Source organism: Scardinius erythrophthalmus, assembly GCF_964197995.2.
Source record: "Scardinius erythrophthalmus genome assembly, chromosome: 3".
In the NCBI taxonomy this organism is placed as follows: Eukaryota; Metazoa; Chordata; class Actinopteri; order Cypriniformes; family Leuciscidae; genus Scardinius; species Scardinius erythrophthalmus.
In genome coordinates this window covers 44066291-44080921 of record NC_138223.1, presented here as the reverse complement: position 1 = coordinate 44080921, position 14631 = coordinate 44066291, and the positions used below count along the sequence as shown (strand labels likewise).

Below are 14631 nucleotides of genomic sequence, written 5' to 3'. Positions count from 1 at the left end.
ACTATTTATGGTTCACGCACCTCTGTGAGTCTCCTTACACATACGTGGCATTAGAACACTGTCATTTTATTTTAAATCTATCTTTGTAAAACATGACACTAAAATAAGCATGAAATATTCCTAAAAATTGACATTTAAGAAAAAAAAATTTTTTAAGCAGTGACAGGAGCAGACTCACACTGGCATCGGTGAAAAAGCAACTGGTATTGCTTTAGTAATTTTCTTTTTCCAAAAGATCTCTTTATTGTTTCAACAAAGCCTGTGCCAGCTAAACATCTAACAATCTCAACTGCAGTTGTCTCTTTACACTGTTTTCTGACCAATGATTGTGCACACGGGTACTTTCCACTTTTATAGTTTATGGATATGATAAGACATGCACGGTTGAGTGACACACAGGATGTAGGCTACACAATTTCCAGTGAAAACCCTTGCACAAGGTCTAAAATATAAACACAGGCAAAGTTATGTCAATTAATTGGTCAGGCATCGCCCACTTTTACGAGTTGACATAGCTGCTATATGCAATGTCCAAGCTTAATGAAACTTGAGACACAAAGATTGCTGGACATTCTGAGGACGCACACCAAGTTTTGTAAAATTCTGCCAATAGAGGGCACTACAACTAAAAAACAATTATAACTTCGCAACCGTATCCATGTAGTTAAAAATTGGAATGCGACTTCTTTGGCAGACGTTCTCAGATACTTATAAAAATATCCCCACCAGCAGCCAATTAAATTTCAGCACAATAACATCAAATCTGAATGGCTTACCATTAAAAAATGGATATATTTCTACATTTTGTGAAAATGAATGTTTTTGTGAACAGAATATGGACAGATTTCTTAAAAGAAAAGCTCCAGATGCTGGAACTTCATTCTCATGTAGCAGTGCAGAGCGGGTATCTGACAGCAGGAAGAAGAAGAAGAGACAGTTACTTGTCTTATGTCTTCACCTTTATCAGAGATCTAGTGTCCTCTTCCTCCATGTCTGGTAAGTTGGGACAAACTGTTGAATCAAGCAATGGTTCCTAGCAAACTAAAACAGCATCTGACACACACCAAAAATCACCCATTACTAGTAAGAAAGGATGGAGAATATTTTATTTGATTAAAAAGGCAACTCAAAAACAAGAGGAAGTTAAGATGAAGAGTGCAAAAGTGTCCGAATAAGCACTGAAGGCTAGCTATCTTGTGGCTGACATAGTAGCCAAGTCGAAAAAAAAAAAAAAAACGCCACACAATTGCTGAGACTGTAACCTTACCAGCATGCAAAGCCATTGTTAACACCATGCTAAGACCACAAAGAAAGCAGCGAAATCAAATATCAAAGGTTCTCCTGTCAAACAATACAATTACCAGGCGAATAGATGACACATCTTCAGATATAGAAAGTTTGGTTTTGAAAAAAAAAAAAAGATATTAGTGGGTATTCTCAGCTCTTGGCAAATGTTCGATTCATAGATGGCGATAGTATTAGAGAAACTTGTATTTTGTAAATCAATGCCTGACAAAATAACAGGAGAAGAAGTATATCGTGTGACAACAGAGTATCTGGAACAGTGATGGCACAAAGGACTGTCTCAGTTTATGTGCTGACGGGTACGGACTGCGAAGGGCTTCTTTAGCCCAGTCAGAGTGCAAAGCCCACATGTGAAAGCCACTCGCTGCTTTTTACATCCAGAAGCACTTGTAACAAAGATACAGATATAGTTCATTTCATCTAGGCGCACCCACTGAAGAGGCATCTATTTTCGATTTTTTTTGTGAGGAAATGGGAGCAGAACATCAGATCTTATTACATACAGTCATTTGATGGCTATTGCGAGGACCAAAGTCCAAGCTCACCCTCTTTTGTTGAATAGGACCAACTTGATGTTTCCCTTGTGTAATGCACACTCAAAACAGCAAAGTCCTTTGACATCATATGACATAAGATTCATCTATATACAAGTCCACACGTATTAAGAACAAACTCTAACTTTCAGTGAAGATTCAGTATGGACTATGCTATAAACCACATCATAAGATACATTTCAATAAGATTGTTAATCATCCACATGGGCCATTAGTGCTTGGACCCTGACTATTGCGGCTATATTTGTTATTAGGGATGGGTCCGATACTGCACTCGTACTTATTAAAATGCTCCGATACCAAAAAACGATACCATGCAGCCCAGGACAGTGTTTGTAAACCGTAAACAGTTGGGAAAGAAAAAGCGTGTGTAACAGTATATTGGATCCGTGCAGCTCTTAAAGTGACAGCAGCCTTATATAGGACTACTTGCTGCTCTCTGTGTCCTTAATGTTAATCTAACAGCAAAGGCCAAAAAGAGAAAATCACTCACTGCTTTTGATTGAATAACTTTTGTAACTTTAATAAAGTTTCTGTACATGAAAACTCCTGTTGAGACCTACCTGAAAAACCTGAAAAGCAGTGTTTTAAAAATTACAAATGCACTGATAATAAAGGTATCGCATCGGACTCGTTTTGAAAAAAGAAAATGGTATTGGTGCATCCCTATCTGTTATAATAAAAGTGCTGAGGATGTTGCAGAGGCTCCCTCATGAAGGAGTGTTCATCTGACCAATCTTCCCATCTTTTATCAGGCCTCCTAATCACATAAACAGATTGACTACATCAGACCTTTACAATAGCTGGTGGGTGCTATGACTGCCTCCTCTGATGATGCACACAGAGACTCGTTGAAAGGCTTGTCTCTTGTGTGAATTCTAATGTGAATATCAAGCTTTTTTTCATGTTGAAACTCTTTCCACACTTGTAGCATTTCCATTCTCTCCAGTGTGAATTCTGATGTGACATTCAAGGTTGACTTCTTTTGTAAAACTCTTTCCACACTCAGAGCAGGTAAAAGGCTTCTTTCCAGTGTGAATCCTCATGTGTCTCTCAAGGTTTTGTTTCACTGTGAAACCCTTTTCACACTGAGAGCAGGTAAAAGGCTTCACTCCGGTGTGAATCCACATGTGTCTCTCAAGCTTTTGTTTCATGTTGAAACTCATTCCACACTCATAGCAGGTAAAAGGCTTCTCTTCACTGTGAAGTATCATGTGACATTTAAGGTGGTTTTGTTGTGTGAAACTCTTTCCACACTGAGAGCATGTGAACGGCTTCTCTCCAGTGTGAATCCTCATGTGAATATGAAGTTTTTTCTTCTCTGTGAAACTCTTTCCACACTGAGAGCAGTTGAAGGGCTTCTCTCCAGTGTGAATCCTCATGTGACTGTCAAGGTTTTGTTTCACTGTGAATCTCTTTCCACACTGAGGGCATGTGAAAGGCTTCTCTCCGGTGTGACTTCTCATGTGAATCTCAAGGCTTTGCTTCATTGTGTAACTCTTTCCACACTGAGAGCAGTTGAAGGGCTTCTCTCCGGTGTGAATTCTCATGTGACATTTAAGGTTTTGTTTCTCTGTGAAACTCTTTCCACACTGAGGGCATGTGAAAGGCTTCTCTCCAGTGTGAATTTTAATGTGGCTATCAAGGTTTTGTTTTACTGTGAAACTTCTTCCACACTCAGAGCAAATGAAAGGCTTCTCTCCGGTGTGGTTTCTCATGTGAATATCGAGGTTTTGTTTCATGTTGAAACTCTTTTCACACTGAGAGCATGTGAACGGCTTCTCTCCATTGTGAATTCTCATGTGAATATAAAGTTTTTTTCTCTCTGCGAAACTCTTTCCACACTGAGAGCAGGTAAAAGGTTTCTCTCCAGTGTGAACTCTCATATGAAAATTAAGGGTAGTTTTCGCTGTGAAACTCTTTCCACACTGAGAGCAGGTAAAAGGCTTTTCTCCAGTGTGAATTCTCATGTGACACTCAAGGCTTTGTTTTACTGTGAAACTCTTTCCACATTGAGAGCAGGTGAAAGGCTTCTGGCCAGTATGAATTATCATGTGCTTTTCAAGGCTTGCTTGCTTGGTGAAACATATCCCACATTGATGGCAAGTAATGTAATCTTCTTTCAGTTCCTTCAGACCTAAAATAAGCATAAACAAAAATTTTAAAATTCAATTTAAGGACAATAAATGCGAGATAGCCAATGTTTTAGATTTGCACCCATTTTATTTGCAACAGATGTCATTGTTTTATCTTTGACATACTAAAGGTTAAATATTTCATCCTCAAGTTCTTGTTATTAAATCTGAAATGGCGTATACAAGGGTATTATCTTTTAGATGCATTTTGCTATAGCCTTTTCCTCTATTAGACACTGTTAGGCTCAAGTTACACCTGGTACTAACATCCATCTCATTTGTCTAGGGCTGCAAAATATTGGAAAAAAAATTGATTTAGAAAATTTTGTTTTTCCTGTGATATAAATTGCGATATGAAAAAACTTGGGATTTGAGTGATTGGGTGTTCACAACTCAAACCTCTGAACAGAGCTTTCTCAAGAACCAATGAGGTTCATTTTCATGTAATGCAGCACGTTTGAGCTTCCTCAAGAACCTATTAGGTTCATTCTTGTGTTACGCAGCACATTTGAGCTTCCGCATCAACAAATGAGGTTCATTCTCGAGTGTTACGCTGCACGTTTGACACCTCCACAAGAACCAATGAGGTTCACTCTCGAGTGTTACGCAGCACCTTTGAGCTTCAACGGGAACCAATTAGGTTCATTCTCATGTTACGCAGCACTTACACATTTCATTCTATAATTATTTTACTATAATAAAATGTATGAATCATCTCAATTATCAAAAACATTTTATTCATATAAAAATCACTTTTTTTCTACAGCTATTGGATTATTTAGTTTAAAGTAGTCAACTAATGTAAAATAAAAAGTCGTTGGTCTGAGAAATTCATATACTCTAAAACATGCTGAGTTAAAAACAACCGTGTCTGGGTTATTTGGCAACCCAGTGCTGGAGAAATATTGGACAGAACATTAGATGGGTTATTTTAATTTTAATTTAATTTTGCTGGGTTGTTTTTTGACATAGTGCTGGGTCAGTCAGGCTTTTCATTTAAAAAAAAAAATCCAATGGCAAGTCAGTGTTTTACTATCAAATACATAATTACAATTAAAAAGCATTTTTAGTAAACGTTTTAGTATGTGACAGGAGCAGCAAGAGCAGCCTATGGGAATCTGTGGAAAGAAAAAAAGCATTACCTTGTGCCATCTTGTCTGTCACGGTCAGACATTAGTTTCAGCCGGTTCAACCCGTCAAACGCATAGCGCGAACACAGCTGCGAGTCGACGCAAGCGCACTAGATCAATAGCGCTCCTATTATACTATTATGGTCAGTGGAGCGCACGGCAGCTTCTACACATGACATTGACCAACGCTGGGTTGGTATGTGAGGGGGTTCATCATTCGTATTGACAGTAAAAATGATCCAGCAGCTGAGTTACAGAATAACTATTCAGCACACGGGTAAAAAATATTAAGAATAACCCAATAAAATTACCCAACAGGCTGAACCCAGCATTTGTGTTTTTTAAAAAAGAAAAGAAAAAGAAAAAAAACCTTACACGGTTCTTCATTCGTCCAGTCTTGCCTGGGTGATGACTGGCATGTTTTCGTCTCCACATCTGGTGTGGTCTGGTTGTTTTCATGAAGCTCCATCATTATCTCCAGGATATGTTCTATCCAGTTTATTTTCCAGATCGCTCAGTCAGTTATTCTTCCTCTTCTTCTTTAGGAATTAACGGCAGCTTGCATCCAGAGGCGTTACACTACTGCCATCTTCTGGGTTTTCCCCCCGTTATTCCAATTACATCATATTCTCCTCATCAGATCTGTCATTGTTAAAAAAAATATATTTTGTCTGCAAATTATATGTTCTATATAGTTTCTAAAACCTGACAATATCAGAAAAAAATAATATATATATATATTAGTTTTAGATTAATACAATCCTTGATTTTCTTCCTTTTAAAAAACAATGGAAAATGGACAATTTAAAACTCCATTTTCTCCCCCATTTTTCAACCTGCTGAACAGTGTAATAGCGGTGTGATTCATGAGATATTGTTTGTTTATTTAAAGAGCAGACCACAAGGGCAGTTGTCTAATACAACCAAGTTACCAATACAAAGAAAAAAAATAAGAAGCAGACTGAAAAGAGCGTGTGCCACATACGTTTATTATTTATATTCATATAGCACATTTAAAATATTCATTATATATTATTCAAATAAACTAATATTAAAATTGTGTTATTTTTCCTCACAGATAAATCTCTATCTGGTATGTTTTTTTTAATAGTCAATAAAATAAAACAACAACATACATTTCACGTGTGTTTACTATAAGAAAACAAAACCAGACCAAAGCTGCAACTTTTGTGAAACGGTTTATTAGCTGTTAAAATAATGTAATCTGTACATTGGAATAAAGTATTCAAAAACATCATGATGGTATCAAAATCTTCTAAGGAATGTTCTTTGAAGACTCTTTTGAGTACACATACAAAATAAGATTAAATAAACAATTTGTCTGACCAACGTTTCTATGTATGAGTACAACTACAGCACCAAAACAAGGGAGTAGTAATTTCCATTTAGGAATGGACAGAAAGAGTAAAAGTGATGTAAATAATAAGCCATTGATGTAATTTTTTCTTTCTGTCAATTCACTACTGGTAAAATGGGCTTTCAATAAAACTTGGCTGTCTATGCAGTAGAAAGGCAAAAAAATAAATAGGTGCTACCTGAATAGAGGAAACAGAGAAAAAAGGCTGTTGTCTTCTCTTTTGCACAATGGGTAGGAAAACTTCAACACCCATAATGCACTGGGCATGTTGCCGTCCAAGGCCACTCCCACCAGTCTGCTGACGCCTGACCAGAGTCAAATACCGCCTTGCTTTAGTAGGTAATACTTCTTAGCAAATGTTTTACTTTTAATGGTGTCGACTTGTATTGAATTCAAAGAGTAAACATTTATCGAGAGTGAGTTATTTTCAGTTTCCAGTGAAGGATCCAGCGCATTGTAGGCAGTGGAAATTGTAAATATGGAGAGAACGCCACGACTGAAAATCTGAAAAACCTCTTTGTTTGTAGTCAATTATAATCAAACTCTATGACTACGAACACAGTGTTTTAGGCCAAATGAAGGGGAAAAACTGAAAGAAACCGCCGTTCTGTCATTTCAACCCAACCCCCGAAGTACACCGTGGCATACAGGCAAGAAAGCTGTTGCTACAGTGTTGAATTTTTTACCATAATGCTGTTTAAAGAGTAGACATAGTACAATACAATTTTCAGTGATAAACCTACCTTTACAACAATAACAGTTCAGTTAATAACTCTCTGTCTATCCCGCTGTCCCAGACAGCAACATAGTGTCGGCCCAGATCCGGCCCACATCTGGTACACATGGTCCTTGGGCGGGAATACAAAAATCCAGAAGTATAACATGTCTTTTTCACAAAAGCCTCAAAGCTGTCAAAAGTCTGCCAATAAACGTGAAACAAATAAATGTGAATTTATTGGTCCATGTAACTCAGAGAATAAGTTGCTCATTTACACATACTACCAATATTGTAACAATACAAATTGGGTTGAAAATTGGCAAAGTTACACTTTAAGTAAAGATTTGGCTTGATCAATTTAAATGTGCATTCTCACCTCTCCTACTATGATCATTTTTAATCAAAATAATGTCTCTGGGTTACATTTGTAAGAGTGAAGCTGTGTATGGTGTTGGTCCTCATGAGATCCGTTTTTAGTGGATGTTTTCCTTGGGAAGTGAAAGGCAATTAAGAGCAAAATAAGTGGCATTGAACGAGAGAACGAAGAGCTCCATCCCTGCTCCAAACACAGCCTTCCTAGCTTCCTCATGAACCACCCAGAAATGTGTACTATCACTTTTTTTTTTCAGAAGGAGTGGGCTCCCTCCAAGCACTTATGCTGGGTCCAGAGTAAGAAGAGGTCTAGGACTCGTAGGCCTTGCCCACCAGTCTAGATGTCATCTGACATGGTTTAGAGGGCAAGACCGGAGCCTTCAGAGAAGACGCCGGATGGGCTGAAGGAGCCTGAGACCCAGGCCCGGCGCCACGAGGGGGCAAAAGGGGGCATTGCCCCCTCAGATCTGATTTGTGCCCCCTCAGTTTCATTTTTGTATTTATGGTTACAAATGAAATGTTTAACCTTTTGAGCGGTACAGTCCCATATATGGGATTTTTTTTTATTTCAGTGCCCCTGAGAGTACGGTCCCACATATGGGATTTAGAATGTTCGGTTACGTGACATAACGGCCAGATTCAAACTGTGCTTTCGCGCGTTGGTTGGCGCTGAGCCAGAGTCGGACGCGCTCAGCGCTGTCATATATCACAACTATGCAGTGTTTTCAACCTCACAATTTTTATTTTAGGTTTCAGACAATTAAATACACATTAAGCACTAGTAAAACAATACATTTGGAGTTTGTAAAATACACACTGATGTCTGTGGAAGCAGCAATAACAATCTATTCAAATATAATTTGCCGACGTGTGTTATTCATCATATCAGACAAACACAGTGGAAGTAACTATAAAGTAGTTTACTCTATTCTTCTATTCCACTTTCTTGCATGTATTTCGGGAGAAATTGATGACTCACAGGATTCTCAGAACGCGGCGCAAAGAAACAGCCATCTCACGTTATAGATCAAGATCAAGATTATTTATAAAGGTTTTTAAATGACCAAACACACTCACATACACATTTTTTTTATCAGATAGTTGATGACATGATAAGCAAGTTTGTGAGTATTTTGAATCAAAAAGGGAAAAGGAAATAAAAGCGATATATCCGCGGTGTGTCACGTGACAAATATGACGCGTTGCCATGGAAACATTAAGGGGGAACGTTCTAAATTCTAAAATAACAGTCGCCTTGAAAAAACTCAGAGTCAGTTAGAATATTAAAATTAAGCGTGAAAGGGTTAATATATGCATAATAAATGAAGCTGGCTTATCTTTTTTTACTAAGCAAGTTATTGTGTATTGTTCATTGATGGTATAAAGTTAAGCCCCCTTAACAATTTCACATGCCCCCTCAGTCATTTCATTCTGCAGCCGGGCCTGCTGAGACCTAAGAGGGATGTAGCATTTGAATACCGCAGACTGAACCCTAGCCTATCTGAACCACTTGACTACTGTGTCAAGACCGGGACATTAAGGAGAACGAATTTCTCTTTCTCCTTTCTCCTTGAGAGGTTCAAGCTCAGATGCCTCTCCGCGGTGACCATTGCAACCATGGGACGGCAGATGGCACGGGCCGTCTGCTTGGTGGCGCGGAGGGTGAGAGGTATATCAGGAGGTCAGCCTGATAAGCCTGCAACACCACCATAGTGTGCAGAGCCTGACCTGCCACCTCATAGGCCTTGCCCACCAGTCTAGATGTCATCGAACATGGTTTAGAGGGCAAGACCGGAGCCTTCAGAGAAGACGCCGCACCAGGGGAGAGATAGATCAAGTGCCTCTTCAACCCAGGGCATCTTCTCATACCAGTCCCTCCACATTCGAGGAAAATCAAAGCAGTAGGTGTTACTAAGCAATAGTTCCCACAATCTCGAAACCACAGAATGTATATTGGAGAGAAAGGTTCATGAGTGAGGAGCATCTTTGACCCAACAGGAAATGCTCATAAAATCTACCTGAAACAACTTCTTTTTACTTCTTCTAACATGGGGTTAACGGTGAAGGTGGGCCCACTGAAAGTGTCCGCTTCAACTCTTGTTACATCTCATTGTTACATGCCATTAGCATGCCCTCGGCCAGGGGTGCATTTCCCAAAAGCATCGTTAGCCAACTATGGTCGCAAGTTCCATCGTTATCAGCATAGTTCAACGTGTTTCCCGAAACCATCGTTCTAATGAACAAATTCACAAACAGCATCGCAAAGTTGTGGCTGAAACGACAGCTCTCGACCTGTGGTCAGAAGCAGTTTCTTGTTTGCATGACATGTAGACTCAATAAATCCTTATCTGGGGCCAAATAAGCAAGCTGACATTCAGTACAACCTGTGTCTTTTATTTAGAATACATACAAATGTCATTTACCTCTTTTAGTTTGTTCAGAGATTTGAAGCGTCATTTTCGAAGTGCGCATATGCGAACGTGCTCTACTACGTAATAACGAGCCTATAATCTGGAAATAAAGCAAAGTTAGTCCTCAGATGCCATGTCCCTAATTTATAGCAAAAAGTCTAGTATTAATTCGATCTCAAACGATTAATTAAAAGTAGTTATTACTTCTTATTACAAACTTATTAAGTTTGTGACATCATTAACCAACGTGGTTGAACGACAACTTTGGACAATATGGTTTCAGGAAAACAGTTTTGACTAGCTAGTTGATTTCTTCAACGATGCATCGTACTATGGTAGTGAAGCAGTAGTTTTCCTTGTATCAAATGTTTACAATTTACAATGTATTCTTGCTGAGGTTCAGCGTCTCCCATTATAATGAACAACAGAAACACTTGCTTGAGTAGGGGAGTAAACGTGGCATCCCGAACAAATTGTCCCATTGGTCTCTCATCAGTTAAGGCCTCCTAATTACATAGAATATCGACTACATCACTCTCCTCTGATAGCTGGTGGGGTTTCTGGTTCACTACGACTGCAGTCTCTTCATTCTGATGGATGCTGCACACAGGCGGAGGAAGAGATTCCCCCACTCTGTTGAAAAGTCTTCTTTTCACCAGTGTGAATTCTCGTGTGTCTCTCAAGGCCTTGTTTTACTGTGAAACTCATTCCACACTCTGAGCAGCTGAAAGGCTTCTCTCCAGTGTGAATTCTCATGTGAATCTCACGGGCATATTTCACTGCGAAACTCTTTCCACACTCGGAGCAGGTGAAAGGCTTTGCTCCAATGTGAATTTTCATGTGTCTCCAAAGGTTGTTTTTCATTGCGAAACTGTTCCCACATTGAGGGCAGACGAAAGGCTTCTCTCCAGTGTGAATTCTCACGTGACACTCAAGGTTTCGTTTTACAGCGAATCTCTTTCCACATTGAGGGCAGGTGAAAGGCTTTTCTCCAGTGTGAATGGTCATGTGACTGTCAAGGCTTTGTTTCAATGTGAATCTCTTTCCACACTGGGGGCAGGAGAATGGCCTCACTCCAGTGTGAATTCTCAAGTGATTTTCAAGCTTTTGTTTTACTGTAAAACTCCTTCCACATTGAGGGCAGGTAAAAGGCTTCTCTCCGGTGTGAGTTCTCATGTGACTTTCAAGGCTTCGTTTCACTCTGAAACTTTTTCCACATTGAGAGCAGGTGAACGGCTTCTCTCCTGTGTGTGTTCTAATGTGACGTTTAAGGTATTCTTGTTGTGAGAAGCTCATCTCACACTGAGGGCAGGTGAAAGGCTTCTCTCCAGTGTGAATTCTAATGTGAACTTTAAGGCTTTGATTGGCTGTGAAACTCTTTCCACACTCAGAGCAGTTGAAAGGCTTCTCTCCCGTGTGAGTTCTGATGTGAACCTCAAGGCTTTGTTTCAATCTGAAACTCTTTCCACACTGAGGGCAGGTGAACGGCTTCTCTCCAGTGTGAATTCTCATGTGCTGCTTAAGGCTTCCTTGTTTTGTGAAATGCATCCCACATTGTTGGCAAGTGATATAATCTTCCTTCAGTTCATTCCGATCTAAAATAAACATTGAAAAAATCAATGTCAAAACTCAATTCAAGGACAATAAATTTGAAATAGCCAATAGCCAAAGTAGCAATAGCAGATCTGCAACACAGACCACTGGCAGAATGTGACATAGGTATGTCACAGTGAGGAAATTTTCCCACCGTATAAACTTGCAACAACAACAGTTTTACCGATAACACCGGAGGGACAGGGGGATTTTGAATGCGTGCTCGCTTTTCACTTTCGACTTTGAATTTGCTATCATGGGTGCTCTATGGATAGGCCGCTATCTATATGCAGGGTATTGAAATCACTTTAGAATGCGCGCTTACTTCTGCATTTGCATGTGTACTCTGTGTATAGGGGCTTTGTACACTGTAAAATCCAACAGTTGTTCAAACTATCTGTACTCTTGACATACTGTTCCTTGTTTACTCCAAGCTACCAAGTTAAGAGTAATTGATTGGTTTGAGTACCATTTTGTCAACAACAACAAAAAATTAAGTTTTAAGGCGGGGCAATTCTTCATTCTCATTCCCTCAAATTCTGCACTGTTTGAACTCACCATTGTGGTGATCAGTGTTCCCTTTGGTTGGTCACTTGGAACTTCATTTATATCATTGTAATGATCTTCCTATTGGTGGAGCGATGCAACAAGAAATCTGTTATTTGGTTTCAAAGGAAGGGAACTACTAAATAGGTTGCTTTTAAAAGGTTACCTATCTTCTAACTAAATCCTTAACTAATCTATTTTTCATGTTGAATTATGATCTTTAAAAATTTCAGAAAGTTTTAAATGGGTTGATATAATGCCTTTATTTGTGTGACAATATTTTCACAAATATAAAGTCACAAACAGATTTCAACATTCAGCATGCAAAACACAACAATGGTAACAATTAGCCTACATTTCTTTAAGGTAATGGTTTGCATGCTTTTTTTAAGACTAACTAATTATATTTTACAGTGACTGCACATTTTACAAGATAAGATACTTGTCAATGACGCTAAGGATCTGTTACGCACCAAATCCACCGGCATCGTCCTGTCAGTCATCTCTCCTTACTCGTTGCGTCACGTGATAAGGAAAATCTGACTCCAGCTGCACTGTGTGCATCCGTTGTCCAACTGAACTAAATAGTTTTTATTTCTATAAAAAAATCAAAACAACAGTGCGCCACGGAGGCCAGGTAATGTAATCTGTGTACAGCTGAACACTGCGTAACAAAAACTACCGCAGCAAGCCTAATGTGACAGTTTGTCTTTGACAAACAAATGGTTAAATCTGTCATTCTAATGTTCTTGCTATTAAATCTGGCAAGACTCATACAAGGTTATTATCTTTTAGATTAATTTTGCAACAGCATTTTCCCTCTATTAGACAATGCTAGGCCCCATTTATCGGCTACTACCAAAATCCAGCTCACTTGTTTATCAATAAACTGGATCCAAAATGTATAGGATTTATTTGTAGATGGTGCCCTAAAGAAAAACTGCATTATCCACATATATAGAGTGGACGTATTGTTCTCAATTTTTTGATTGCAGTGATTTTTGAATTATGTTTCTTGTTGCTATGCGGATTTATAGGTAACTATTATGTTGTGTAAATTTTAAGTCAATATAGGCCAATAGGGGTAAGATTATAAAATAAAATATATATTTTTATTTCATTTTATTTATTTGGTGAGTAGCTTTATATGTGTAATAAACATGATATATACTGTCAGGGATGGAGGGATGTAGTAGTATCACCCTTAAGGTTGATTTATTATTATTATTCTGTGAAGTAACTTTAACTTCACATAATCACAAATTCTTTATAGTAAGCAAGCTATAGATCAAATTCATCACTATGTCTATTACAATGAAATTTTGCAGCTAGCAAAATTAGGCAGTCAATGAAGAATAATGTGTTTGCTAGCAGAGTGTAGTTATGATTTTTACACACACAAAAAAGGAATGAATTATCAATTATCCAAACATCTAAAAAGATCTTTTTCTGCGGCACTTGCCTTCATGGTTTCAGTCAGCTAATTTAAAAACATATAGTTCCTCTGACAAATCCACAACTATTGAGGTCAACTGAACATCTGAAGTAACAACACCTTTATAGGCTTAGTTTATACAGGCATAAATAATTTGACACACTTGTATTTATTAGTCACGAACAACCAGAATTAACACATTCATTTTTTAACATTTTTGAGTCTTTGTAACTTACAAATAACCAACTTACACAGTACTGTATTCTTCTGTTTAAGGCTAGGCGACTGGCAGGTTTTCGCCTTGACATCTGGTACCGGCTGTGTGGTCTGGTTGTTTTCATGCTGCTCCATCTTTATCGATCAAGTTTATTCCACAGATAGCTCTCCATCAGTCAGTTTTGATTCACTCTATTCTCTAATCGAGATTCTACAACCACAGCTGGTTTGCTTTAAAACAACAACAGCTTTAATGTAGTCACGGGCGCTTTAAAAACACTGCTTCAAAAACACTGCTTCGAGAAGATCCGAAACGTGACCGTTCTTTGTTTCGAATCTGTGATTCGGAGCGCGAATCAAACTGGGCAGGTCACGTGATTTCAGCAACGAACGAGGCGTCGTTACGTCACGTCATGTATACTGGTTTGCGAGGGCATTGATCTGATGAACCCATGAAAACAAAAAAAAAATTGAAGTAAATAAGCTGGATAAATACATTAGTCATAAATTAGTTCTATTCAGAGACGGAGACTGTAGCACTATGAAGTAGTGAGTGACACTGACCAGCACCGTTTGTTGCTAATGCTTGGGAAAAACAGCTGAATAATAGTTTGAGATGCGCCATGCCTGAAATATAGCCGAGACTATAAGGCTGTGAATGAAAAAGGAGTGAAAAAGTGGATCAGACACCTAGGAGATCAAAGGCGGATATCCCGGGATTCACACTGATGCACGGCATTGCTAATAAACTGGATGCAATTTAAATTATGTTAAATAACTATGAACAAGACTCCAAAAGTACTTATTTAATTTAATTCGAAATTCCTGTTTCTCAATC

General features: G+C 38.6%; 2 protein-coding genes across 3 annotated transcripts; both read right to left on the bottom strand.

Moving 5' to 3' along the window:
• Window positions 1–1089: 1089 nt before the first annotated feature.
• On the bottom strand, window positions 1090–5674 carry LOC308689035 (uncharacterized protein). Of its 2 annotated transcripts, none has more exons than XM_081362586.1 (2): window positions 5500–5674; window positions 1090–3996 (listed from the first exon to the last, which is right to left on the bottom strand). In XM_081362586.1, the coding sequence occupies exons 1-2, from the start codon at window positions 5594–5596 to the stop codon at window positions 2762–2764; spliced, it is 1332 nt and encodes a 443-aa protein (XP_081218712.1). In that variant the 5' UTR covers window positions 5597–5674; the 3' UTR covers window positions 1090–2761. The 2 variants fall into 2 exon arrangements, with proteins under 2 accessions (XP_081218712.1, XP_081218713.1); XM_081362587.1 differs by lacking the exon at window positions 5500–5674 and adding an exon at window positions 5137–5227 and having other exon boundaries at window positions 2360–3996.
• Window positions 5675–8209: 2535 nt separating this feature from the next.
• On the bottom strand, window positions 8210–14139 carry LOC308688203 (uncharacterized protein). The gene is made up of 2 exons (XM_081361130.1): window positions 13829–14139; window positions 8210–11598 (listed from the first exon to the last, which is right to left on the bottom strand). The coding sequence occupies exons 1-2, from the start codon at window positions 13926–13928 to the stop codon at window positions 10589–10591; spliced, it is 1110 nt and encodes a 369-aa protein (XP_081217256.1). The 5' UTR covers window positions 13929–14139; the 3' UTR covers window positions 8210–10588.
• Window positions 14140–14631: the final 492 nt, after the last annotated feature.